General features: G+C 46.4%; 2 protein-coding genes across 5 annotated transcripts in view; both read left to right on the top strand.

The window, feature by feature from the left end:
- The window catches only part of ITGB2 (integrin subunit beta 2), a 49592-nt gene extending 45585 nt beyond the window's left edge, over nt 1-4007 (top strand). For all 3 annotated transcript variants that reach the window (XM_064279559.1, XM_064279558.1, XM_064279561.1), the window contains 2 exons: nt 2996-3162; nt 3491-4007. In XM_064279559.1, coding sequence (XP_064135629.1) covers nt 2996-3162; nt 3491-3553 — 230 coding nt within the window. In that variant the 3' untranslated portion in view covers nt 3554-4007. The remainder of the gene's footprint in view (nt 1-2995; nt 3163-3490) is intronic.
- Nucleotides 4008-14471: 10464 nt separating this feature from the next.
- Nucleotides 14472-27918, top strand: part of PTTG1IP (PTTG1 interacting protein) — a 36242-nt gene continuing 22795 nt past the window's right edge. Inside the window, exon 1 of one of the 2 annotated variants that reach the window (XM_010598683.3) lies at nt 14472-14661. In XM_010598683.3, coding sequence (XP_010596985.1) covers nt 14547-14661 — 115 coding nt within the window. In that variant the 5' untranslated portion in view covers nt 14472-14546. Of the gene's footprint in view, nt 14662-14873; nt 17380-27918 lie in introns of those variants that run through there. The other variant, XM_064279562.1, reaches the window with a different exon arrangement.

Here is a 27918-nt window from a genome sequence, read left to right as displayed (position 1 = left end):
CAGAGGCCATGACACCACCCTTTGAGACTGAGGCAGCTCTACTTTCTGCACTCCTTCCAACAGTTCTGCTGATCTCTGAGCTGCTCCAGGGATAGTTCTGTTCTTTTCTTGGAGAACAGATTACCTCCTTTGGTCTGTTTCCTGCCTGTAGAATTCCACAGGCAGACAGCTTTCTTTCCTTTCATTCTTTGTTTGTCCCCTTCAGTCTAAGCTGATGGGTTTTCTGCTGTGATAGTTGGTTAGATCCATCAGTCACAGGCTTAATCTCTTTAACAAAAGTTTGTGTAACCACACCTTCAGTGAACATCCCAGGACATGTGTCATTAGTTTGTACACAGAATTTTCCAAGTCGTTAAGTTCTGTTTTCATTTCGCACAGTTCATTTTTAAGTCCATCTCTTTCCTTTTGCATTTTACTATAAGCAGCAAGGAAAAACCGTGGGGCCCCTCTAAGATTTTGCTTAGAAATCTCACCAGCCAGATATCCAAGCTCATCACTTACAAGTTCTACTTTCCACCAAACCTTTGAACAGAATTCAGACAAGTTCTTTGCCACTGTGTAAAAAGCATTTCTCTTCCTCCATCATTCAATCACATGTTGTCGTAGTCATCTAGTGCTGCTATAACAGAAATACCACAAGCAGATGGCTTTAACAAAGAGAAATTTATTCTCTCACCGTCTAGTAGGCTACAAGTCCAAATTCAGTGCATCAGCTCCAGGGGAAAGCTTTCTCTCTCTGTCTGTTCTGGAGGAAGGTCCTTGTCATCAGTCTTCCCTTGATCTGGGAGCATCTCAGCGCAGGAACCTCAGGTCCAAAGGATGCACTCTGCTCCCAGCACTGCTTTCTTAGTGGTATGATGTCCCATGTCTCTCTGCTCTCTTCTCTCTTTTATATCTCAAAAGAGATTGGCTTAAAACACTACCTAATCTTGTAGACCTCATCAATATAACTGCCACTAATCCATCTTATTACACCATAGTGGTAGTGTTTACAACACACGGGGAAATCACATCAGATGATAAAATGGTGGACAATAGCACAAGACTGGCAATCATGACCTAGCCAAGTTGACAGATTTTTGGGGGGGACACAATTCAACCCATGATACATGTTCATCATTTTCTTTTAAAACCTCACCAGGAGGATACTTAACGTTCATATTTCTAGAAAAATTCTGTTGTTGATGCCATATGTATTCTTCAAGATGATAGAGACCTTCCCCATAGCTCTCCTCACTTCCTCCTGAGCCCTCACCAGAATTGCCTTTGATGTGCTTAATTCTACCAGCAGTGTCTTCAAGGCAATTTAGGCTTTTACTATGAAGCACCTTAAAACTCCTCCAGCCTCTACCCATTACCCAATTCCAAAACCGCTTCCACATTTTAGGCATCTGTGATAGCAGCCCAGCGTTCTCGGTACCAAAGTCACTATCTGGGTCCTTCAGAGTTCTGGAGGGAGAGGGTGTACAAGTTTCTTTCCAAAGGTACCCAGGAGCCATGGAAGGGTTGAAGAATAGCAGCAGCCTGTCTGAGTTGTGTTTTCAAAGCTGGCCTGGTAGATGAGTGGAGAAGGACTGCTGGGTAGTGTGGGCACAGGAGACTTGGGAGCCTCCACACAGCCCAGACCCTGATGGAGCCAGAGTCAAGGCCAGGGCCAGGATGGACTCCTAGAGGGCTGCAGGCACAGAGCACAGGAGCAGAGCCCACCTTTGGATGGAGCAAAGAGTTAGGGGGTGGGAGGGATGGATGGCAGGCCCAGGGTTCCTGAGGGCCTGCACATGGGCTTGGGAGGGGCAAGGCAGTCAGGTCAGACTAGGAGAGGCATTTTGGGTTACTGGAGACCCTGGTACTTAGAGTAAGCAGGCACATGAGGGGATGGGCTTAGTCCTAGCAATTCTAGACCTGTGGACCCCAGGAAGTGTGCTGAGCACAGATTCTCAGTACCCTACCCACCGTACCCCATTCCCACCCAGCAGGACTGATGGGGCAAGAGCACCAGCTGGAGAGGCACAGGGACCCCGTGACCACACAGGCACAGGGCCAGAGACTGCAGCCTTTCAGGACTAAGGTCCAGCAGAACATGCCCCTCCACCCCCAAGCCCGCAATGGAGACCCCGAGGCAGGCAGTGGGAGCAGGCCCCTCTGAGCATGGAGGCGGGCCTCACTGGCGCATCCACAGGGCACAGACTGGCCTGTGAGGCTGACGACTCTCTCCAGGTTACTTTGATGGGCAGAGATGGTTCAAACCTGGTTTTGCACAGCTTTGGCCAACTTACCTAACTTCTGGCAGGAGCACTGGACTGTGGAGAAGCCCACAAACATGCTGGTGCCTAGGGCCAGGTAGATGGGGGCTTTCACCAAGTGGCAGTGCCTCTGCACGTGGGCCACGGATGGCAGATGCATCCTGCAGCCCAGAGCCCTGCACTTAGGCCAAGGTTAGGCACAGCCACTGCAGGCACCAGGGGCCGGGCCCCAAACCAGCTCTCCTCCTCCCTGCAGCTCCTCACCTGCCAGAGCTCAGGTCATTGCTTCCTACTACTCACTCTCTCGGGAACATCTTCCCGGGGGGTGCACAAGCTCCAGGAGAAACCACACAAGTCACCATCCCTAACATCCGCTACAGGCTGTGTTGGGGCCCCCAGTTGCCATTGCCTCCCCCAGTGTTAACAGGCACTTGTAGATGTTGGTGGTCAGGCTCTTCCAGGGGGGTGGTGGTCTCATCCAGGTGCTGCATGGTCACCTGGTTACCTTGTGAGGGACTTGCCCTTCTAGGCCCTGCCCTCTTCATCTATGACAAGGGAGTGTGCCAACAGCCTATAGATTTGAAATCACGGGGCCTGGCCTGCTCCCCACTTTGCCCCCTTCCTAGTGACTGCGACGGTGACACAGGGCAGGGGAGACACACCCTGCCCCTGGAGAGCACGGGTGTACAGGCACACATGGGTTTGGGGAAACTGAGGAACTAACACCATGGTGAGCATGTGCTTCCCCACAGAGTGCGTGGAGGGGCCCAATGTGGCCGCCATCGTGGGGGGCACAGTGGCAGGCATTGTGCTGATCGGCATCCTTCTGCTGGTCATCTGGAAGGCCCTGACCCACCTGAGCGACCTCAGGGAGTACAAGCGATTTGAGAAGGAAAAGCTCAAGTCCCAGTGGAACAACGTGAGTAGCTGTCCCTCAGGGGCCTGTACTAGGGGGACGAGGGGTGACAGAAGTGCAGAGAAGAAACTATACCTCCTGTGCTTTCAACTGTCTCCCTCCAGAAGGTGTGGACGTTGGCCACGCGCCCTGCTGGCAACACCTTCTCAGAGTATAGCTACTGGAGAAAAGCTTTGGCTACTTGGTTAGGACCCTCGGGAAAGTCACCCCTGCTTCTAGCCCCTTCCTCAAAACAATATCTTTGATATTGACCTGAGGCCTCCAAGGGGAAATGTCAACTCCCCAAAAGCTTCCCCTGTACTAACCAGTCTGCGCTCACCTTTTTCACTAGGATAACCCCCTTTTCAAGAGCGCCACCACCACGGTCATGAACCCCAAGTTTGCCGAGAGTTAGGGAGCACTTGGAGAAGACAATGACCGTCGGAAACCACCAGATGGGACCAGCCTCACACCAGGTCTCTCCCCCAGCACAGCCACCAAGCCCCACCTCGTGGGACACGGCTTCCAGCTCTCGACAATCTCATCAATTAACCAAAACTTCTGGGTTTTTTTTTTTTTTTCTGCCCTCAAAATTATAGATATAGCCTAGTTTTTATATGGACTCATCAACAGGGACAGCCTCCCCTTGATGATCTGTACAGCTCTTTTTGATGGAGACTTGAAAAAGGAATCACTTAAGTCCTCTAATATTAGATAACGTGTTTTCCAGTTAGGGTCAGGGGCTTGATAAAAGTGCAAATTTATTTATATTTAAAACTTATAAATGCATGAAACTCCATTCCATTCATTATGCTGTTAACCATCATGTGTAAAGAAAAGAAATAAACCTTTCGTGAGGTGTCCTAGGAGCTGGGCTCTGTCACTGTCATGCCTCCCCAAAGGGAAGACACCAGGACATAGCAAGGCTTTTGTCCCCCCTGCTGTTCCTTGCACTCACTGTGGGTGCATCCTGGCTCATGGGCAGTCGGGCAGCATGCCATTGTCCTGATTGTCCTTTCTCCTTCCTTACCCATTGGCCTGTGCATACCTGTTCAGGTTTACATGGCCTCTCTCTGAGCCCCAATTCCCAGCCCCTGAACGGAATCCTAAGCAGCTTTCCAGAAGCCAAGTGGCTGCCCTGCACAAGGTCTGCCTGAGCAGGGAAGGGAGCTGGGAAACAGGTGTCTCTCACTTTCTTTCCAGCGGTCTGCTCCTGCCTGTCAGTGCAGTCTGGATCTTGGAGGAAGAGGGTGACAAAATGTAAACCAAGTAGCAAAATTGTGCACCATGGGCTTTTCAAGGCTGAGACCTTTCAGAACCAGATCGCCAGGCCTTACTTCCAAGGTACCTCTGGGTGGGTTTGAACTGCCACATAGTCCAGTGCTTAACCATTGGGGCCACCCAGGGACTCCTTGACTGTATTGTTGTTAGGTACCGTCAAGTCAGTTCTGACTCATAGCAACCCTATAGGACAAAGTAGAACTGCCCCGTAGGGTTTCCAAGGAGTGGCTGGCGGATTTGAACGGCTGACCTTTTGGTTAGCAGCCAAGCTCTTAACCACTATGCCACCGGGGTTTCCTTAACTGTATTGGTAGTGCTGTATCCTTCCAATGCTAGGGAAAGAATTCTGCTTCATCTGATCTATGCAAAATATTAAAGCCCAATTGAGCAAAACTGAACTGTTCTCAAAGTTGGGCGGCAGGTTCTGCTCCTCTCCACGGCCGGTGGTTCAGCATGTTTGACTGCTCCGGGCTGGGCTGGCATGACTGTTCAAATGCCCCTTGGGTGACTTTGCTGTGTAGCCAGTTGAGACCCGCTGACCTGGAAGAGCAGTTCCCAAAGGCTGATTCTGGAGCCGCAGCATCAGCATCCCCTGGGAGCTTGTTGAAAATGCACATTCTTGGGCCCACCCCAGCACTGCTGAATCAAACTGAGAGGGTGGGCTTAGCTAGCACTCTGGGCTTTCACAGCCCTTCCGGGGACTCTGATCCCTGAAGCGGTTTGAGAGCCACTAGATGACACCCTGGGCGGTGCAAACGGTACCTGCTGAGCTATTAACTGAAAAGTCGGCAGTTTAAGTCCACTCAGAGGTGCCTCAGAAGAAAGACCTCGTGATCAGTTTCTGGAAGATCAGCTCCTGGAAGCCCTGTGAAGCAGAGTTCTGTTCCGACCCAGGTGGCGTGGCCCCGAGTCAGGGTCAACTCAACAGCAGCCAGTGGTGGGTGGACGCGGCCAGAAGATGAAGGCCTGGAAAAGCCCATAAACATAAAGGTGTCGCCTGCGGGTGCTGCCTATGCTGTGTGTGCACAGGGTGGTGATGCCTCTTAGGAGCGATGGACAGAGGGAGCATCACCCCAGGTGACGATCCCAGGCAGTCAGAGACCCTGGCCTGGAGGGAGGGCCTTCCAGGGCTAGACGGGAGTCCTGCACCAACCCGGATCAGCTGAGCCGCATGCCCTGGTGGTACCCATCTCAGACAGAGGTGGCGAGCTGAGGGCCTGGGATGACCCCCAAAGGAATCTCTAGCGAGATGATAATGGTCGAATCAGCTGCCCTCAATCCAGAAACTCAGCCCCTTTTGTGTTTTTGTGACATTTTTCTGGTAGTTTCCAAATAACCATTTCGTGTTTTTCCAAACTACCCCAGTGGAACTGAGTGAGTTGGCTATGAGGCAGTGGTAGAACAGTGGGCTGCAGGGGCAGACCCTGGCCAAGCCCAGTTTGGGCCCTTACCAGGCTGTGTGACCTTAGAAACTGTTAGGTAACTGTCGTAGTCATCTAGGGCTGCTGTAACAGAAATACCACAAGCGGACGGCTTTAACAAAGAGAAGTTTATTCTCTCACAGTCTAGTAGGGTAGAAGTCTGAATTCAGAGCACTGGCTACAGGTGAAAGCTTTCTCTCTCTGTTGGCTCTGGGGAAAGGTCCTTGTCATCAGTCTTCCCTTGGTCTGGGAGCATCTCAGCGCAGGAACCTCAGGTCCAAAGGACACGCTCTGTTTCAGATGCTGCTTTCTCAGTGGTATGAGGTTCCCGTGTCTCTCTGCGCGCTTCTTTCTTTTATGTCTCAAAAGAGATTGGCTTAAGACAGTACCTAATCTTGTAGACCTCGTCAGTATAATTGCCGCTAATCTGTTTTATTACATCATAGTGACAGGAGTTACAACACACAGGGAAATCACATCAGAAGATAAAATGGTAGACAATCATACAATCAGACAAGGGAATCATGACCCAGCCAAGTTGACAAATATTTGGGGGGGGACACAATTCAGTCCTTGACAGTAACCACACTGCTTTTCTGCTTCCTCAGAAGTGTGGGAGGAGGGTCACTAAAGCCCGTTCCACCTGTCACCAGAGGACTTGGAGAGGTGGCTCAGGAAGCCTTTGAGAACCAGGACTGCTTGTCAAGGGACGGTTAAAGGGAGTTCCATGTCTTGGTCAAGGGTAACCTGTTGCTGTCGAGTCGACCCTGACTCCTGGCCACCCCCGTGTGTCAGAGTAGAAGCTTGCTCCACAGGGCTTCCGGTGGCTGGTTTCTCAGTAGCTCACCAGGTCTTTCTTTGGGTTAGTAGCTGAGCATTTAAAACCTAGTAACTGCTTGCAGGGTTGGGGGAACCCTTTCCACTTGCAGCCCCCATGGAGTCATCCCACATACTGGGAAGGCACATCTTAGATCATGCCCTAATCCAACCGTGGAAGAGGGGCTTGGCCAGTTGGTGCAGCCCCTCTCTCTGCCCCAGCACCAGGGTCCTCTGCTCACTTCCAATTGCCTATTGCCTAAGAGTTCCCGAAGATCCCAGGCCCAGATCCTTCAGCTCACTGCCAAAGTCCTAGGCTCCCAAGCACTTTCTTTGTCCTCAAACCAAAAAACCAAACCCACTGCCGTTGAGCTGATTCCAACTTATGGCGACCCTTTAGCAACCCTATAGGACAGAGTAGAACTGCCCAGTAGAGTTTCCAAGGAGTGCCTGGCGGATTCATACTGCTGACCTTTATGGTTAGCAGCTGTAGGACTTAACTACTACGCCACCAGGGTTTCCTCTTTGTCCTCAGAGAAGGTGAATTTAACCTCCCTCCCCAGTGTTAATGATTGGGGTGGCTTAATGCGTTATCCTGCTCAGGTAATAGGTTTACTTTTATGTGGCCTCTCCAGAAATAATTCTTTGGTCTACTGAAGAATGGTAGATGTGATGATGGAAAAAATGAGACAGTGTAGATACTCTACCACTGAAGAAACGCAACTCTGGGAAAACATTTCCTGCAGTGATTGTATGTTCAGTGGCTGGAGGAGTGTTTTTCTGCACAATTCCGGGGCGAGGCTGCAGGCTTGCCCTTGAGTGGACCACAAAGGGCTTTGACCTTGCTGGTCTGAGCTCCTGGAGAGCCCTGCTCATTGCCCTGGGCGTTGGCTCTCACACTTCCTAAGTTGACACCATTGTGATTTTGTTCAAGGACATGGGCACCTTCATCAATCTAATTCCTAAACAATCTTTTTACTGGGAAAGCATAAGGCCTTTTAATTCCAGAAGGCTCTAAGTGATTATTTTGTTTTTGTAAAAAGTCACCGTCATTTACACTTAAACACATTATATGCACAGTATATACTTACAGACATTATACACATAGTTTATACTTACACACATTATGGTGTCATTTGGTCATTCCTATGCACTTGAAGCATCGGTGTCATTGAATACATGTCTGTGGACTTCAGATGTGTTCTTTTAAGTTAAATAATGTTGTCCCCTCCTGTCCCTTCTTATAAATCCTGACTTCCATGTGGACAACACCGGGATGTGGGCCATAATTACCAAGTATTTTTTGAACTTTTGTGTTGTTGAATTGTCCCAAAACCCATTGGTGATGGCATTGTTTAAAATGTAGTAGCATTTACTCCATCTTGATCAGTATTTACAAATGCCTAGTATCCACTGGGAAACCCTGGTGATGTAGTGGTTAAGTGCTACGGCTGTAGGTCAGCAGTTCAAATCCACCAGGCGCTCCTTGGAAACTCTATGGGGCAGTTCTACTCTGTCCTATAGGGTCGCTATGAGTCGGAATGGACTCGAAGGCACTGGGTTTGGCTTGGGTTTTAGTATCCACTGGGAAACCCTGGTGGTGTAGTGGTTAAGAGCTATGGCTTCTAAACAAAAGGTCAGCAATTTGAATCCACCCAGCGTTCCTTGGAAACCCTATGGGGAGGTTCTACTCTGACGTATAGGGTCACTATGAGTCAGAATTGACTTGACGGCAACCGGTTTGTTTTTTTTTCTCAGTATCCATTGACTTATCATTAGAATAGCATAGTGTGCGACTGTGTTGTTGTTAGGACAGAAAAATGTTGGTTACAGGGACCGTAGTTCTAAACAAGGCTTGTGTTTAATCTGTTCCCTGTGGCAAATGAATTTTTTTTTAACATTTTTTTTATGTGTTAGACAATCCAAACCAAGATACAAAGTATTTGAGCTGAAAAGGTCAGCCAAAGTCACAGAATTTACTGCCACGAAGGGCCTTTTGCTTCCATGCTATCATTTTAGGATGAGTCAAAACAAAGCTGAAGACTGCTCCTTAAAAGGCCTCAAAATTGCCACTATGGGTCAACTAAACTAGCTGCTGTCCTGTCAACTCCGACTCATGGCGACCCCATGTGTGTCAGAATAGAACAGTGCTCCACAGAGTTTTCAGTGGGTGATTTTTTTTTTTTTGGAAGTAGATCACCAGGCCTTTCTTCCAAGGTGTCTCTGGGTGGACTCAAACCTCTGACCTTTCCAGTTAGCACCTGAGTGTGTCAACTGTTCGCACCACCCAGGGACTCCTAGGACTGTATACACTCCTATGTACCAGGGAAGGTTATTATAATGAGAAATTGTACTTTTAAATATTTATCTAATGACTTGAGAAAAATAGTAAAACAAAGTAAAAATTCAGGCTTCCAAACAATATCTCCATTTCATGGGAAAAAAGTAAATGTATGGAAAAAAGCTGATACTTGAAATATGCCTTGTTTCTCTCTGGGTGGAATGGAACCTCCAACCTCTCGGTTATAGCCAAGCACATTAACCGTTTGCACAACCCAGGGCCTGTATTTATGTGCAGGGGAGTCCACCTGCGCAGGCATGGTTTCCCTTTACCACGGAGGAGACTCCAAGGAGCTTCTTCAGGACCTGTATGGGCTCCAGGTCTGCCCCAAAGGGGAAAAGGAGACAAGTACCACCCCTGGGTACTTTCTGTGTTTGATCCCTGTTAGCTTTCTTGACGATAGAATGAGGTGAGTAGCGTTGACTGAAGCCCCTGGAGGCTGAATAACTAGATCAAGGTCACAGAAGTAGAACTGGCAGCATTGAGTTTTGAGCCCCCGATGCACCATTCTCTGGCCCTGTGATCTTTGGCAGTCACACTCCCCTCTGGGTCCAGCTTGCCACTGCTGTAATGATGGGGCTAGATGAGGCGACGCTGTTAAAAAAAGTATTCTGACAAAGTTAATTTGATAGAGTTTATTTTGGTTTCAGAAAAGGTTCATGAAACAGCATCACAGCCTCAGTGTAGTGAGATGTGGTCCACTGGACACAGAAGAGGTGGGAGTTTTTATAAGAGATAAAAGGCAGAAAGAGAGAGAGGAAACAAAAGGTCTTTCATGTATTTTGACATACCATTAGGTCATATAAAAGCAGGAAGTACAGAAAGCCTAAGCATTCAAATTTACCTATTCAGAAGAGTCTGTTTAAGTGTGAACTAAAACATTTAGGTGATCAAGCAAAATGTTGTGGATACCAACAAGGTCAAAAGCAGATAGGAATTTCAAACAAGCATTCCCGTCTCTACCTCCAGGTGGAACTATCCAAGCCCTTTTAACTCTTCAGTTCTTTCAAAGAGCTTCTTTAACTCCAGCAAGTCTGGAAAATGAAATACAAATTTAACACTGTCTTAGGTCCTTGGACACCAAAGGAAGAACAAAATCCACAGTGACCAACAGTGTCCTCTCGGTTAAAGGAATGCTTTCCGCTCTTATCCCCGGGGGTCAAGGGCAGGTTAAGTTCTAACCACATTGAGGCCCTCTCCTGGAGCATTTCTGGAAGATTGTATAGGCCACACAGCGGAATTCTCACGTCCTGGACTGGAAGGAGTGATGCTTGATCAGTCTGGTCTGTGCCTGCCTCCCAGGTCTTGGCTCAAGAGCAGCCTTCTTCCCAGGTTATACCCCAAAGTTCACCCTAGTGCTTCCCTGCTACATTCAACAGGGGAGGTAGGCATGGGACAGCAATGAAACATGACTTTAAGGGCCTGAGGAAGACCAAAGATGGCAGACACCTCACCCACGGCAAGCACCACTAATTGATCCCAGCGCTGCTCCTCCTGAGCCAGGGGAAGTCTCCAGGCAGACGCAAAAAATTGATATGAGTAAACTTTCCCTGAACAAGTCCCAAACCCACTGAACAGATCCCAAATTTCCACTCTACTGGACTCATTTTTTTTTTTTTATCATTTGTTCTGTCAACCAGAAATGACCATAAGCAGTCTAGACTAGTTTCTCCTTGTAAGCCTTACTTAACCAGACCCACATTCTCTTGAGACTTCAACGTAGTACAGCAAAACACCCTGCACTTTTTACAAAGGAAAGAAAGGACATGTGGCCTGTCTTAGTCATCTAGTGCTGCTGTAAGAGAAATACCACAAGTGGATGGCTTTAACAAAGAGTTTATTCTCTAAGAGTAAAGTAGGCTGTAAGTCCAAATTCAGGGCATCAGCTCCAGGGAAGGCTTTCTTTCTCTGTCGGCTCTGGATAAAGGTCCTTGTCCTCAATCTCCCCATGGTCGGGGAGCTTCTCATGCACAGGGACCCTGGGTCCAAAGGATGCGCTCTGCTCCCAGCACTGCTTTCTTGGTGGTATGAGGTCCCCAACTCTCTGCTTGCTTCTCTTTCCTTTTATCTCTAAGAGATAAAAGGTGGTGCAGGCCACACCCCTGGGAAACTCCCTTTACATTGGATCAGGGAGGTGACCTGAGTAAGGGCAGTGTTACAATCCCACCCTAATCCTCTTAACTTAAAATCAAAATCACAAAATGGAGGACAACCACACAATACTGGGAATCATGGACTAACCAAGTTGATACACACATTTTTAGGGGGTCATTAAGTCAATCCATGACATGGCCCAACCACAATCTTGCCCTGGCTTTGAAAGGACCACCCTTTTGCTTTGTTGTAGGGTAAAAAACATCACAAAGTTTAGTAAAGCAAAAAAGAAGTTTTATTTGGCACAAAGGCAAAAGTGGGAAGTAGACAAGCATGTTGCTAGAGCCATATCTGCCCGAGTCTAAGGAAATATTACAGAATAAGCAAGAATGGGAAAACGGACAAGCACGCTGCCACAGCCGTGTCTGCCCAGGCCCAAGAAAAGCTAGAGACATCGGTATATATTAACATTACAAATGGGCAAAACCATTGAAAGCTTCACCTTTTCACAGATTGGCTAGAAACTGTGATCTTACATTTAGAGTTGTCTTTCTTAATGACCATTGGTGCATGTTTCAGTAACCGACAGTTAGGAGGCTCTTTGTTGGTCCAAGAAATTTTCTGTTCATTAAATGCTAACAGAAAAAGATAAGAGTGGAAAGTCCTTTGTGTTCTGGGTTACATGAAAGCTTCCCTAAAAGATATTTTCCAAGGTTATTCTATCTGTTGTCTTTATCTCAAAACCCAGTTGAAGTGTCCTTGTGAGTCCTTGTGAGCCAGCTCCAGCTGGGTCACGTTCTCTATGCTCAAGGACAGGGAACAAAGACTCCAATATTATTTCCTAAATCAGCTTAAATGATACCTTTGTAGAACCTGTCCTCCCACCCCCTTTTTTTCTCACCTAACTTCCTCAAATCTTCTTATAAAAGAAGGCCACTATCTTTCTCAGATTGAAGTCTTTGGTATCTTCTCTTGAGTGCCAGGATTTCTTGCTGCAGCAACTTGGGTTACTTGCAAATAAAATTCTTCTTAACATTTTTATAACTCAATTCCAGAATCTGTCATCCAACAGTAATGTAACCTTAAAAAGTAGCAGTCTGTTTTTTTTTTTTTTTTTTTAGTTATTATTTTTTAAAGCTACCAAACTTGAATACACTAAACTACACAGTCCAATATAAAAAGGGCATTAAGTCATGGAGGGTGAGAAGTGAAAAAAATGTGAGTGACTCTTCATTAGAAGCCAAATATTGATCCTGGCAACAAAGAACATTTAACTCAAGTGAGCATGAGATATTGCAGTATCCACAAGGAAAAAAGAGAAAGAATCGAAGCTTATCTTGAGAATGTAATAAAAGTTTAAAGCAATTTTGAGCTTGTTTTGAATGTTCTTTATGTACACAAATAACTAAATTCTCAAAAATTACAGTATGAACATTTGATGAAGATAAGGAAAGTTAAAGGGCAGGAAGAATAGAGTAATTCTTTATTTGGATATGGCATATTTTGACTTTTGATTGTGTGACCTAAGCTAGGTTAAGGTCACCTTGATATTGTGGATGACAAGATCAAGGTTATGGGTCATCTATAACTTTGTTAAGAGGAACCTTTTTAAATTTAGCGTTAGCAGTATCTCAGCAGGGGTTCCCTGATAGCAGAGCCTGAGACAGAGGCTTGGGGGCAGGCAGGTAGATAACTGGGAGGTAAAGGACTGGAGAGTGAGATAGGGACAGAGAGGGAGCACCGTGAGGATGTGTCATCCACCACCACTCCTCCTTCAGGCAACTGGGGCTGCATCCCGGGGGGCTATTCCAGGAGCCAGGGAACTGTCCATGTGGGGGAACTTGTCTACTGGCTCCCACCCCCCAGTGGTCAAGGAGACCTTCAGGAGTTAATCACACCAGAAACTTCCCAGGCAGGATTCGAGGCCACACCAGAGGCACTGCCCAGTTGTTCTAAGGGGAGCTGAGACATTTCTGAAGGAACACCACAGCGGTGGTTAAAATGGCTGAAATGGCCCACGTGACAAGCAGCATGCCTGGAGCAGATGCACACAAGTGTCTGGGGATTGGGGGAGGGGGAGCATCCAGGACTGGCTCCAGGGTGACCAGCTGCCAAGCGACCTGGTGTGGGCCTTGCGCAGGTACAAATGGCCCAAGCCTGAAACCTGGGAGCAGTGGCGTCACCTGCATTGGTGTCACCCAGTGCTACCAGTAACTCATGCTGCCATCCCATACCAGAGCATACAGAATCCTTAGTAAGGTTTTTGTACTAATGTTACTCGTAAATCGTAATTCCCACATATCACTCCTTTTCCTTTAATTACTAGCTCATCCTCAAAAGTTATCGATATAGGTTCACAAACACTAATTATCACGATATTGTAGCTAAAAAACCAGAAAATTTGACAAAATCAGAGACTATGAAAACACCGGGCAGAAACAAACACAGAACATGCGTAGAGATGCAGACTAAAAAATACAGAGATGCAGACAAAAACACATGATTCCAAGCACCATGGTAACTGGGTAACAACGATGGCCCTGACTGGCCGGCATTACCAAACGAAACACGTTGCCATCCACTCAATTCCAACTCATGACAGAGTAGAACTGTCCCGTAAGTTTTCCAAGAAGCCCCTGGTGGATGTGAACCGCTGACCTTTTGGTTAACAGCTGTAGCTCTTAACCACTACACCACCAGGGATTCTGTCCTGCATTAGAAGGTTCAAAAAGTAAATCAGCATAGAGTTTCAGCCTTGTACGTATATTGATACACGTAAGCTGGGCTTATGAAAAATCTTTTTGTTGTTACAACTAAATACAAGGGTATTTTTATAAAAATTTTTGGCTTAAACGCTGCATAAAAATTTTATAGTCATTCTGGTGTCAAGCCCTCTGACAGTGTCACCCGGTGCTATCCTACCGCTCACAACCCCCGAGTGACGCCACTGCGTGGGGGCGCTGAGCTGAGTCCACCCGCTCTATTAGCCGACTGGGGTGCCCCGGGGGTAGGGAGCTGGAACGAAGGTGCTCGGGAAGGGAGGATCCGGGAGGAGGGTATCGAGGAAGAGGGTGCCCGCAACGCGGGGTGTTCGCTACGCGGTATAGGACCAATCGGGAAGGACGGTAGCTCAACCAGGCTAAAGTGACCTTCCCGACTTCCTCATCACTTTAAGGACAAATCCAAGCGGCCCACTATCATCACACAACCCCTCCCCTGACCGTCCCCCCGACGCGCTTGCGCATTGAGCCGCATACCGCCCAGGGGGCGGGCCGGAGGCGGAGGGCGGCGGATGGACAGAGCTGCGGCTGCGCAGTGAGGGGCGAGCCCCGCCCACCCGGCCAGCTTCCGGCGCCCCTGCTCTTCCGGGCGGAGATCGCTGGGCTGACGTCGGAGCTTGGGCCGTTCCGCTCTGACTGACCGACAGACGACTGACGACCGGGGCCCGAGCGACCATGGCGTTCGGCGGGGCCCGCGGCCCGGCGCTGCGCTGGGCGCTGCCCCTCGGCGGCTTCGCGCTGCTCCTGCTGCTCCTCCCGGTGGCAGCTGCGCAGCAACCGCCCGGGGCAGGTGAGGGCCGGCCGGCTGGGTGCGGGAGAGGTCGGTCATGAGGCGGGCAGGGTCGGTGACGGGGTCGGGACGCGCTCTCCTCCCTGCCCGGCCGCGCCCCTCGAGCGGCTGCGCCACAGTCGCCGACCCCGTCCCGCAGATCGCAGCTGCCCCGCATCGTCCCGCCGCAGACACGGCGACCCCTGGCTGCGGGGGAGCGCCGGGGCGGGCGCCGGAGGCGGCGAGGGGCCCCGGGCCTTCCCGAGCGCGTCCTGCGGGAGACTCGCGTCTGACAGCCCCCGAGTTGGGGTGCTCTCCGATAGCCACACCCAGTCCCGCCACCTGGGGCTCCGGACATCTGCAGAAGAGACGACCCAGGCGGGCGGTCCTTAGTGACATGGACACGGTGGCCAATTCCTGGTCTTGGTCTGACTTCTGCTGTCCCCTCGCGCATGACTCTGCAAGACAATTCGGCCCCGGTAGCTTTTTTTTTTTTTTAGCCGGGACCAGGGGCCAGCGCTGTTGTGTAAAGTGGCCGCGGGGTGGGGTCCGCGGGAGTGCTCGGTGCTGTCTGTGCGGATGGCGCCCTGGCTCGGCACACCGCCTGGCGGACTGCGTCTCACTTAACCTCTCCTCCACCCTCGAGGAGAGAGCTATTACATCCTCGGGGTATAATATTTGGAGTCTGGAAGTAGAGCTTAAAAAGTTTCTCGAGGTTCCACAGCTGGTAGGTGGAGGGGCCAGGATTTAAGGCCGGTCTTCCTGGCTACGGGCCCGCCCTCAGCTTTCCTCTGCCTCCCAGGCACTGTCTCAGACACCTGGAGAACTGGGAGGGACTAGGTGTGTGATGGGCACCCCTCCACTGCTCACCATTCAAAGCTTAGACCCCAAGGCGTTCCAGGTGCAGTGGTGAAAACTTGGGTTGTTGTGTGCCTTAATTAAGTGCAGGAAAGGAAGATTTTATCAAAGTAAGGCTGTCAGTGTCTGTTCTGTTGAAGCAAGGGATTCGGTGTCTGCAGTTTGCAGACCTGCAGCTGGCTTTTCTGTTTGTTCATCCTACCTGTTCACTGTGCCTGGTGCTGGAGCCATTGTCGTGACTGGCAGACAGAGGTCCTATCTTTGAGGAGCTGAGTTCCTGGGAAGACTGACCAAGAAACAAGTAATTGGGATGCTGGGCGTGTGTTGGGGAGCAGTTGTAGTGGAGGGAACGGCATGGTTTAAGGCCCAAAGAGTTCAAGAAGTCCAGGGAAGGTGAGTGTTATTGGGCAGGGGGAGCAGTGAGAAGCAGGGGTGGGGAAAATCATGGAAGGATTTAAGCTGCCGTGTGTGGAGTCCTCACTGAGATCCCTGTTGTTGGGGGCCATTGAGTTGATTCTGATACAGATGCCCAATGAGGTTTGAGTTTCATGAAAACAGCGCTGACACTTTTTTTCCAAACATAAAACCCAAAACCAAACTCTGCTGCTGTCAGGTCAGTTCTGACTCGGTCGTAGCGACCCCATGACAGAGTAGAACTGCCCTACAGAGATTTCTTTACTGTAATCTTTACGGAGTCAGATCGCCAGGTCTTTCTCCTGCAGAGCTGCTGGGTGGGTTTGAATTGCCAGCCTTTTGGTTAGCAGCCAAGCACTCAACCATTGCACCACCAGGGCTTCTAGTTGTGAGCAGTAGAGCCACAGGTGGGCTGTTCACTTTCCTGACCTTTAAAGTTAAGGTTGACCTGGGCCTAGCTGGAGTGGCTAATGTTTTTAGCTCAGGTTAGCCTGGGCCCTGTGGAGGTCTGTTAAACACCAGCCTAGCAAAACACTTTTTCTCTTACTGAATGTTTGCTCTGGGTCGGACTGTTGCTTCTTATCTGTTCCTTCTTACCTACTTGCATGTGTGCTTAAGATGTTAGCAATGCAGCCTTCTTGAAATTTGTTAGTAAAGGAGTCAGATGGCAGTGCACAGGGAGCTTTGGTCTGAATTGACTTCAGAGGACAAGGGTGGAAGGAGTACTTTTCACCAAACAGAATGGGTGTCTGCCAAGAGTCAGGTCCCACCAGAAAAACCAAAACCAACCCCGTTGCTGTCGAGTCAATTCTGACACATAGCAACTCTATAGACGGAGCTGCCCCATAGGGTTTCCAAGGAGTACCTGGTGGATTCGAATTGCTGACCTTTTGGTTAGCAGCCGTAGCTCTTAACCACTGTGCCACCAGGGCTCAGTGATCACACCAGCCGCTCTTTATCAATAGCTTCAGTGCATGTTTGCTCTGGCATTATTACAGGATAGGTGTCAGGAAAACAACCCTGAAGTGGCCGACCCAGGCTCATGAAAACACGATTTGGCTGCTCCGATTTTAGTGTTGCATCTGGATGTCTAAAGGTCCAGAGACCATGTGAAGTGAATGCAAGTGGACTGTGACAGGTGGCAGTTAAATCAGAGCTGTGATTGTAAAAATTCAATGTCAGCCACAGGGCTGCCTTCTTAGCACTGATCCAGCTGGAAGCTGTACAACTGTGCTTCCATTCATAGGCATCACCTCTGTGTCTCCCGGCCACTCCCCAGGTTGCTGGGTGGGCAAGTGCCTCTTTCTCTCATCAGGAACAGTCTTCACGTGGTGGGGATGGTGTCGCGCAGTCTCCGAGGACACTAACCTATGTACCAGCCTATGACATTCTCAGAGGAGTGCCTCTTACGGCAACCGGCCCCGCCCTCCTCCTGCACACAGGATGTGATGTGGTGCTTGTCACACGGTAGGAATGCGACTGTTAGTATTTTCCACGTGTTTTCCTTGCAAGGGTACTATGTGAGTTCAAAGGATGCATCACACCAATACTTTTAAATGTCTTCTTGAGTGTTTTGGTGGAGAGGAGTCATTAGGAACCCATGATGTACTGAAGATCTTGACAGCAAAATTAATGGAATTAAAAAACCTTGATGGTTTTTAATTGTATGTGTGGTTGGACTCATCCGAGAGCTTCATCTGCCTGCCCGCAGGGAAGATGGCCCCTGGGAGGACCTTCTTTTGCTGCTCCTAAAAGGAGAGCCTTGGTGGAGGTCTTTCTTTGCTTCTCCTGCAGTCAGGCTTCCAGTGTGGAAGGGTCTGTGGCCTGAGAAAGCTCCTTGGGGCCTGACCCCAAGGACAGTCAGTAAATTGTGTGACATGTTACATTATACACAGGGAACAGTCTTCAGCCCTGACATTACTGAGATAGCACGATGACAGGGACTTTTTGTCTAGATAAATTTTCCCCTCATTTCTTACCTGAAATGGACAGTGTTGACACTCTTCATGTTTCTGTCCTTGGGTTGGCTGGCACGATGCCCCTTTCACAATGGGCTTGTCCTATTCCCAAGGGGCATGGCAGACTGGGGCCCTTGGCCTGCCGTGTGACACACACGCACCATAAATAGCTCACTTCATCTTTTCTTTATTTAAATGTACCACTTTACACATGTTCCTGTGTGTACTTTACACATGTTCCTGTGTGTACTTTTGTACTTAATGAATTAACTGAAACTTTAGGCGACAACTCAAAAGTGGGTCATGGTTTAGTGTGTCTTAACAGAAGGACCTTTGTTGTCTTTTTATTTAATTTCCCACATGAATGAGACTTTCAGGTTTTCTCACCATTGATAAATAGGATAGAAATGAAAACTTTCGGTCACAGGACATTTGCCTCAGCATTGGACTTAAGAATCACAGGCCTCTTTTTGTTATCTCTGGCTTTAAGCACTTGGTTTTCTACACCCCGTGATGAGATAAGCAGTGTAGTGACCTATTGGAGAAATCACACTCTGCCTGGCTGTGAGGAAGGCATCAACGGTGGCACCTTTTCCTGTCTTCCTGTGCGAGGTGGTATGGTGTTTCCAGATGAGAGACCATCATGGCCTCCCCCAGCTTTTGTAGCGACCTTGAGTGAAGACTGTAACACCGATGTCCCCTTTACATCGCAAGCCTACCCTGTCAAGGCCTGGTTACTGGCCTTGGCTCTGTACCCCCAGGCTCTCCTGTGCCTCATGGTGGCCTGCAGTCGCGAGGCCGTGGAGAATTGTGGGGTGTGGTGTGTATCCTGCAGTGTAATTCTTTTTGTTTGCCGAAGACCAGTTATCCAAACCTGGCTACAAAGGCAAGTCCCCATCCAGGAGGCTTACTCCCCATCCTCCCAGGCTTACATGGCTTGAAGAGGGCCACCCTCTGAGATGGGTGAGAAGGAAGTGTGTTCTTTCTTGTAAATGATTTTTAAAAAGCTGTGCAGATCTCCCCAGGGCCTGTCACCCCAACTCTCTACTCAGAAAAATTCCAAAGCTACCGAAAGGTTGAAGGTCTAGTCCAGGGAGCTCCTGAATCCCCTTCTAGGTTCACAGCATGCCGCACTTGCTTTGCCACTCCCTCTCTATCTGCGTGTTACTATTTTTACCAAAGGATTTGAGAGTAAGCTATAAGTGACCCTTTACCCCTAAATTCTTTAGGGTGTATTTAGAACGAGGACATTTCTAGGAACAAGGACGTTCTTTTTTTTTTTTTTAATAATTTTTATTGTGCTTTAAGTGAAAGTTTACAAATCAAGTCAGTCTGTCACATATAAGCTTATATACATCTTACTGCGTGCTCCCATTTACTCTCCCCGTAATGAGTCAGCCCACTCCCTCCTTCCAGTCTCTCCTTTCCTAACCGTTTTGCCAGTTTCTAACCCTCTCTACCCTCCCATCTCCCCTCCAGACAGGAGATGCCAACACAGTCTCAAGTGTCCACCTGATACAAGTAGCTCACTCTTCATCAGCATCTCTCTCCAACCCATTGTCCGGTCCCTTCCACGTCTGATGAGTTGTCTTCGGGAATGGTTCGTGTCCTCGGCCAACAGAAGGTTTGGGGACCATGACCACCGGGATTCTTCTAGTCTGTCAGACCATTAAGTCTGGTCTTTTTATGAGAATTTGGGGTCTGCATCCGACCGTTCTCCTGCTCCCTCAGGGGTTCTCTGTTGTGCTCCCTGTCAGGGCAGTCATCAGTTGTGGCCGGGCACCATCTAGTTCTTCTGGTCTCAGAATGATGTAAGTCTCTATTCTAGTTCATGTGGCCCTTTCTGTCTCGGGCTCATGGTTATCCTGTGACCTTGGTGTTCTTCATTCTCCTTTGATCCAGGTGGGTTGAAACCAATTGATGCATCTTAGATGGCCGCTTGTTAGCATTTAAGACCCCAGATGCCACAACTCAAAGTGCGATGCAGAATGTTTTCACAATAGAATTTGCCAATTAGAAGTCCCCTTAAGCCATAGTCCCCAGACGCCCGCCCTTGCTCCGCTGACCCAAGCATTCAGTTTATCTAGGAAACTTCTTTGCTTTTGGTCCAGTCCAGTTAAGCTGACCTTCCCTGTGTTGAGTATTGTCCTTCCCTTCACCTAAAGTAGTTCTTATCTACTAACTAATCAGTAAATAACCCTCTCCCACCCTCCCTCCCTCCCCGCTCTGGTAACCACTAAAGAATGTGTTCTTCTCAGTTTATACTATTTCTCAAGATCTTATAATAGTGGTCTTATACAGTATTTGTCCTTTTGCCTCTGACTAATTTCGCTCAGCATAATGCCTTCCAGGTTCCTCCATGTTATGAAATGTTTCACAGGTTCGTCACTGTTCTTTATCGTCACTGTTCTTTATCGATGTGTAGTATTCCATTGTGTGACTATACCATAATTTATTTAACCATTCATCTGTTGATGGACACCTTGGTTGCTTCCAGCTTTTTGCTATTGTAAACAGTGCTGCAGTAAACATGGGTGTGCCTATATCTGTTCATGTAAAGGCCCTAATTTCTCTAGGGTATATTCTGAGGAGTGGGATTTCTGGGTTATATGGTAGTTCTATTTCTAACTTTTTAAGAAAACGCCAGATAGATTTCCAAAGTGGTTGTACCATTTTACATTCCCACCAGCAGTGTGTAAGAGTTCCAATCTCTCCGCAGCCTCTCCAACATTTATTATTTTGTGTTTTTTGGATTAATGCTAGCCTTGTTGGAGTGAGATGGAATCTCATGATAGTTTAATTTGCATTTCTCTAATGGTTAATGATCGAGAGCATTCTCTCATGTATCTGTTAGCTGCCTGAATATCTTCTTTAGTGAAGTGCATGTTCATATACTTTGCCCATATTTTGATTGGGTTCTTTGTCTTTTCGTGGTTGAGTTTTAACAGAATCATGTAGATTTTAGACATCAGGCGCTGGTCAGAGATGTCATAGCTGAAAAATTTTTCCGAATCTATAGGTGGTCTTTTTACTGTTTTGGTGAAGTCTTTAGATGAGCATAGGTGTTTGATTTTTAGGAGCTCCCAGTTATCTGGTTTCTCTTTGTCATTTTTGGTAATATTTTATATTCTGTTTATGCCTTGTATTAGGGCTCCTAACATTGTCCCTATTTTTTCTTCCATGATCTTTATCATTTTAGTCTTTCTGTTTAGGTCTTTGATCCACTTGGAGTTAGTTTTTGTGCATGGTGTGAGATATGGGTCCTGTTTCATTTTTTTGCAAATGGATATCCAGTTATGCCAGCACCATTTGTTAAAAAGACTATCTTTTCCCCAATTAACTGACACTGGGCCTTTATCAAATATCAGGTGCTCATATGTGGATGGATTTATATCTGGGTTCTCAATTCTGTTCCATTGGTCTATGTGCCTGTTGTTGTACCAGTACCAGGCTGTTTTGACTACTGTGACTGTATAATAGGTTCTGAAATCAGGTAGAGTGAGGCCTCCCACTTTGTTCTTTTTCAGTAATGCTTTTTTTTTTTTTTTTTCACTTATTCGGGGCTTCTTTCCCTTCCATACGAAGTTGGTGATTTGTTTCTCCATCACATTAAAAAATGTCATTGGAATTTGGATTGGAAGTGCATTGTATGTATAGATGGCTTTTGGTAGAATACACATTTTTACAATGTTAAGTCTTCCTATCCATGAGCAAGGTATGTTTTTCCACTTATGTAGGTCCCTTTTATTTTCTTGCACTAGTACTTTGTAGTTTTCTTTGTATAGGTCTTTTACATCTTTGGTAAGATTTATTCCTAAGTATTTTATCTTCTTGGGGGCTACTGTGAATGGTATTGATTTGGTGATTTCCTTTTCGATGTTCTTTTTGTTGATGTAGAGGAATCCGAGTGATTTTTGTATGTTTATCTTGTAACCTGAAACTCTGCCGAACTCTTCTATTAGTTTCAGTAGTTTTCTGGAGGATTCCTTAGGGTTTTCTGTGTATAAGATCATTTCGTCTGCAAATAGAGTTAATTTTACTTCTTCCTTGCCAATCCGGATGCACTTTATTTCTTTCTTTTGCCTAATTGCCCTGGCTAGGACCTCTAGCACAATGTTGAATAAGAGTGGTGATAAAGGGCATCCTTGTCTGGTTCCCGTTCTCAAGGGAAATGCTTTCAGGCTCTCCATTTAGAGTGATGTTGGCTGTTGGCTTTGTATAGATGCCCTTTATTGTGTTGAGGAATTTTCTTTCAGTTCCTATTTTGCCGAGAGTTTTTATCATGAATGGGTGCTGGACTTTGTCAAATGCCTTTTCTGCATCAATTGATAAGATCATGTGGTTTTTTTGTCTTTTGTTTTATTTATATGGTGGATTACATTAATGGTTTTTCTAATATTAAACCAACCTTGCATACCTGGTATAAATCTCACTTGGTCGTGGTGGATTATTTTTTTGATATGTTGTTGAATTCTATTGGCTAGAATTTTGTTGAGGATTTTGGCATCTATGTTCATGAGGGATATAGGTCTGTAATTTTCTTTTTTTTTTTTTTTGGTGTCTTTACCTGGTTTTGGTATCAGAGATATGGTGGCTTCCTAGAATGAGTTAGGTAGTATTCCGTCATTTTCTATGCTTTGAAATGCCTTTAGTAGTAGTGGTGTTAACTCTTCTCTGAAAGTTGGTAGAACTCTGCAGTGAAGCCGTCCGGGCCAGGGCTTTTTTTTGTTGGGAGTGTTTTGATTACCTTTTCAATCTCTTTTTTTTTGTTATGGGTCTATTTAGTTGTTCTACTTCTGATTGTGTTAGTTTAGGTAGGTAGTGTTTTTCTAGGAATTCATCCATTTCTTCTAGGTTTGCAAATTTGTTAGAGTACAATTTTTTGTAATAATCTGATATGATTCTTTTAATTTCAGTTGGGTCTGTTGTGATATGGCCCATCTCGTCTCTTGTTCGGGTTATTTGTTTCCTTTCCTGTTTTTCTTTAGTCATTCTGGCCAATGGTTTATCAATTTTGTTAATTTTTTCAGAGAACCAGCTTTTGGCTTTGTTAATTCTTTCAATTGTTTTTCTGTTCTCTAATTCATTTAGTTCAGCTCTAATTTTTATTATTTCTTTTCTTCTGGTGCCTGATGGATTCTTTTGTTGCTCGCTTTCTATTTGTTCAAGTTGCAGGGACAGTTCTCTGATTTTGGCTCTTTCTTCTTTTTGTATGTGTGCATTTATTGATATAAATTGGCCTCTGAGCACTGCTTTTGCTGTGTCCCAGAGGTTTTGATAGGAAATGTTTTCATTCTCGTTGCATTCTATGAATTTCTTTATTGCCTCCTTAATGTCTTCTATAACCCAGTCTTTTTTGAGCAGGGTATTGTTCAGTTTCCAAGTATTTGATTTCTTTTCCCTAATTTTTCTGTTATTGATTTCCACTTTTATGGCCTTGCGGTCTGAGAAGATGCTTTGTAATATTTTGATGTTTTGGATTCTGCAAAGGTTTGTTTTATGACCTAATATGTGATCTGTTCTAGAGAATGTTCCATGTGCACTAGAAAAAAAAGTATACTTTGCAGCTTTTGGGTGGAGTGTTCTGTATAGGTCTATGAGGTCAAATTGGTTGATTGTAGCATTAGGTCTTCCGTGTCTCTATTGAGCTTCTTACTGGAAGTCCTATCCTTCTCCAAAAGTGGTGTGTTGAAGTCTCCTACTATAATTGTGGAGGTGTCTATCTCACTTTTCAGTTCTGCTAAAGTTTGTTTTATGTATCTTGCAGCCCTGTCATTGGGTGCATAAATATTTAATATGGTTATGTCTTCCTGATCAATTGTCCCTTTAATCATTATGTAGTGTCCTTCTTTATCCTTTGTGGTGGATTTAACTTTGAAGTCTATTTTGTCAGAAATTAATATTGCTACTCCTGCTCCTTTTTGATTGTTGTTTGCTTGATATATTTTTTTCCATCCTTTGAGTTTTAGTTTGTGTCTCTGAGTCTAAGGTGTGTCTCTTGTAGGCAGCATATAGACGGATCGTGTTTCTTTATCCAGCCTGAGACTCTCTGTCTCTTTATTGGTGCATTTAGTCCATTTACATTCAGTGTAATTATAGATAAGTATGTGTTTAGTGCTGTCATTTTGATGCCTTTTTGTGTGTGTTGTTGACAATTTCATTTAGTGCTGAGACATTTTTCTTCGTAAATTGTGTGTTCCTCATTTTCATAGTAGTCGAGTTTATGTTTGCTGAGTCGTTATGTTTTTCTTGGTGTTTATTTTCAGTTATGGAATTGTTAGACCTCTTTGCGGTTACCTTAATATTTTCACTTATTTTTCTAAGTAAAAACCTAACTTGTATCGTCGTATATCGCCTAGTTTTCCTCTCTATATGGCAGTTCTATGCCTCCTGTATTTAGTCCTTCTTTTTGATTATTGTGATCTTTTACATAATGACTTCAGTGATTCCCTGTTTTGAGCATTTTTTTCTTTGTAAATTAATCTTAATTTGTTTTTGTGATTTCCTTATTTGAGTTGATATCAAGATGTTCTGTTCTGTGACCTTGTGTTGTGGTGTTATCTGATGTTATTGATTTTCTGACCAAACAATTTCCTTTAGTATTTCTTGTACCTTTGGTTTGGATTTGGCAAATTCTCTAAACTTGTGTTTATCTGTAAATGTTTTAATTTCACCTTCATATTTGAGAGAGAGTTTTGCTGGATATATGATCCTTGGCTGGCAGTTTTTCTCCTTCAGTGCTCTATATATGTCATCCCATTGCCTTCGTGACTGCATGGTTTCTGCTGAGTAGTCTGAACTTATTCTTATTGATTCTCCTTTGTAGGAGACCTTTCTTGTATCCCTGGTTGCTTTGAAAATTTTCTCTTTTTCTTTGGTTTTGGCAAGTTTGATGATAATATGTCTTGGTGATTTTCTTTTTGGATCAATCTTATATGGGGTTTGATGAGCATCTTGGATAGATATCCTTTCGTCTTTCATGATGTCAGGGAAGTTTTCTGCCAACAGATCTTCAACTATTCTCTCTGTATTTTCTGTTATCCCTCCTCGTTCTGGAACTCCAATCACACGCAAGTTATTCTTCTTGATAGAGTCCCACATAATTCTTAGGGTTTCTTCATTTTTTTCATTGTTTTATCTGAGTTTTCTTCAACTATATTGGTGTCAATTGCTTTATCCTCCAACTCTCCCACTCTGCATTCCAATTCCTCGATTCTGCTCCTCTGACTTCCTATTGAGTTGTCTAATTCTGTAATTTTACTGTTAATCTTTTGGGTTTCTGAATGCTGTCTCTGTATGGATTCTTGCAGCTTATTAATTTTTCCACTGTGTTCTTGAATAATCTTTCTGATTTCTCAACTGCTTTATCAGTGTGTTCCTTGGCTTTTTCTGTAGATTTCCTTATTTCATTTCTGAGGTCATCCCTGATGTCTTGAAGCATTCTGTAAATTAGTTTTTTATATTCTGCATCTGGCAATTCCAGGATTGTATCTTCATTTGGGAAAGATTTTGATTCTTTAATTTGGGGAGTTGTAGAAACAATCATGGTCTGCTTCTTTATGTGGTTTGATATTGACTGTTGTCTCTGAGCCATCTACAAGATATTGTAATGATTTATTTTATATTTGCTCACTGAGTCTTATCTTGTTTTGGTTTCTTTCAATATACGTAGAGGGGCTACTAGATTGTGCTGTCTTGATTGTTGTAGCCTTTGAATCACTTATGTCCTCTTACCAGCTGGTTTGGGCCGTTACTAGAAATATAAGCCTAAGAGTCCATTCACTATTCTTGAGTAGAATCTGATTTTGGGTCACCAAGTGTGTGGGGTAGACTGTCACCTATTTACTTAGAGGAGTAGTAGTGCTAGTTGTGTGCACCAGATTCTAGTCGCAGCAGAGGGTCACATTCCGGGGGGGCAGGATGCTGACAGGCTTCCCCCAAGTGCCAGTGAGGTAGGTGTGTCTCTATTCCTAAAGCAGTTTGGTCGGTGGGCTCTGCAGCTGTATCTTAGGCACCCAGTGCATGTACCTCTACAGATTGGTAGATGTCACTATCCTCAGACCCCTATGGCAGGAGGCTGCGTGGTTTGGGTGGAGCTTCAGCCCTCAGTTCCCTGTTGTGGGTCAGTGAGGGCTCTGTTTAATAGTGGGGATATCAGACCTGGGAAACTTGTCTTTCCAGTAATCAGCTAAAACAATTACAGTCAGATCACTATCAGAATTGCCTTTGCATTATAATAGCCACCTTGTTCCCTGTAGGGATGAAAGCCCAAGACCGTGGATCTCATATGCTTGGCTAGAGCTGGTTCTATATTTTTAGTCCAATTTCGGGAAGTCAGGGAAGGATTCTTGGTCCCTGGGTTTTTTGTAGCTGCTTCTCTTAGGCCAGGAGAATGGGTTAGGAAAAGACAAAAACAAAAAAAAGAACCCGCAGAGCACTTCACTCTCTGGCCCAGGAAATTCCAATGTTAATGAAGCTGTCTGGGAAGGGGAGAGGAGGGATCAGATAGATAGGAGAGAGTAGCACCCCGGAATATAGACAAAGTTACTTATATTGCTTGGTGATGACTGTTTTATCTGAGATTCCCGAGGGGCGTGTAGCCTTTGTGCGTTGGCTGGGTCGAGATTGCCCCCGAGGGTCAGGCCCTCATCCTGTGCTTGTGCTGTTTCAGAAGCCGTGGTCAGTTCCTCCGCTCCCAGTCCAAAGCCCAGTGCCAAGGTTCCCTGGCTGGGACACCGCACTCCAGGCTCCAAAATCAATTGCTACCACCTGGTGATTTCTCTTCCTGTCAGCCGTCACTGTGCTGCCTGCCTGCACTGGCTGGACTTCTCCCGAGGTCAATTCTGGGGGCTAGGGCTGTGTCTTGTGTTTGCGCCGTCTCAGGATGCCATGCTCAGCTCCCCTGGGCCCAGTCCAAAGCCCGGCACCAAGGTTTTCTGACTGGGACGCTGGCTCCAGGCTCCGAAAACAGTCACTGCTTCCCTGAGGTTGCTCGTTTGTTCTCTCCTTAGCCACGTCAGTGTGCCGCCTGTTTGCACTGGCTGAGTCTCTATGGAGGTTACCCCAGGGGGCTAGGGGTTAGGGCTGTGTCCCATGCCTGCCCCACCTCAGTAAGCCACTATGAGCCCTGCCTCTCAGCACCAGGGAACTGCAAGGGCTCAAGGCTGTGGAGCGGGTCGCGGGTTCCAGAAGCAGTTGCTGGTTTAGGGCACGGCTTTTCACTCACCTGTCACTCAGGTCAACTCTTTAGATCTGTGTTTGATGGTCAGGGTTCGTAGATTGTCATGTATGTGATCGATTCACTTGTTTTTCTGAGTCTTTGTTGCAAGAGGGATCCGAAGTAGCTTCTACCTAGCCAGCCATCTTGGCCCCGCCTCAAGGACGTTCTTACACATTGCAGTATGATGCACAAAACCCAGATGCTTAACACTGATTGATGCTTGATTTACTATACAGTCCATGTACGAATCTGACCACGTATCCCATGAGTGGTCTTTTCCCCCTAACCTGTCCAGGATTACACGTGGTATGTAGCTGTAATGTCTCTTGACTCTCCCTTAGCGGGATAGCTCCTCATCCTCTCTTTTCACACTGCTGGCTTGTGGAAGTCCCCTCCCTCAGTTTGGGTGCGCGTGGTTACTTCCTCAAGATGTGATTCAGGTGCACTTCAGTGGGAGGCCATGGCTGGCTCTGACGCTGTGTCCTTCTCAGTGTGTCCCCACAGGCGTACCGGCTGCCACCTTGTCCCATTATTGTGTTGTTCATAGGTTACTGGGTAATAACTTTGACCTTGTTCAAGATGATGACTGATCTGTGGGAGGGGCTTTGAGACTATAAGATCGCCTCACTCTACAGTCACCCACAGGTAACTCAACCTGCATCAGTGTTAGCTGTGATGGCTGCAAAACTTACCATTGCTCCCGTGTGTACTAGTCGGCCTCCTCTTTACTTACTTTATGTCAGTATAAATCATGGACTGTTTTATTCAAGGGTGATATCCATTCATGTCATCCTTCATTTTGATGTATAAATTGTCCCAGATGTGACT

This window comes from Loxodonta africana, chromosome 2, assembly GCF_030014295.1.
Source record: "Loxodonta africana isolate mLoxAfr1 chromosome 2, mLoxAfr1.hap2, whole genome shotgun sequence".
NCBI lineage: Eukaryota > Metazoa > Chordata > Mammalia > Proboscidea > Elephantidae > Loxodonta > Loxodonta africana.
Note: the sequence above shows the minus strand (reverse complement) of the source record. Positions and strands in the feature narration are given on the sequence as shown.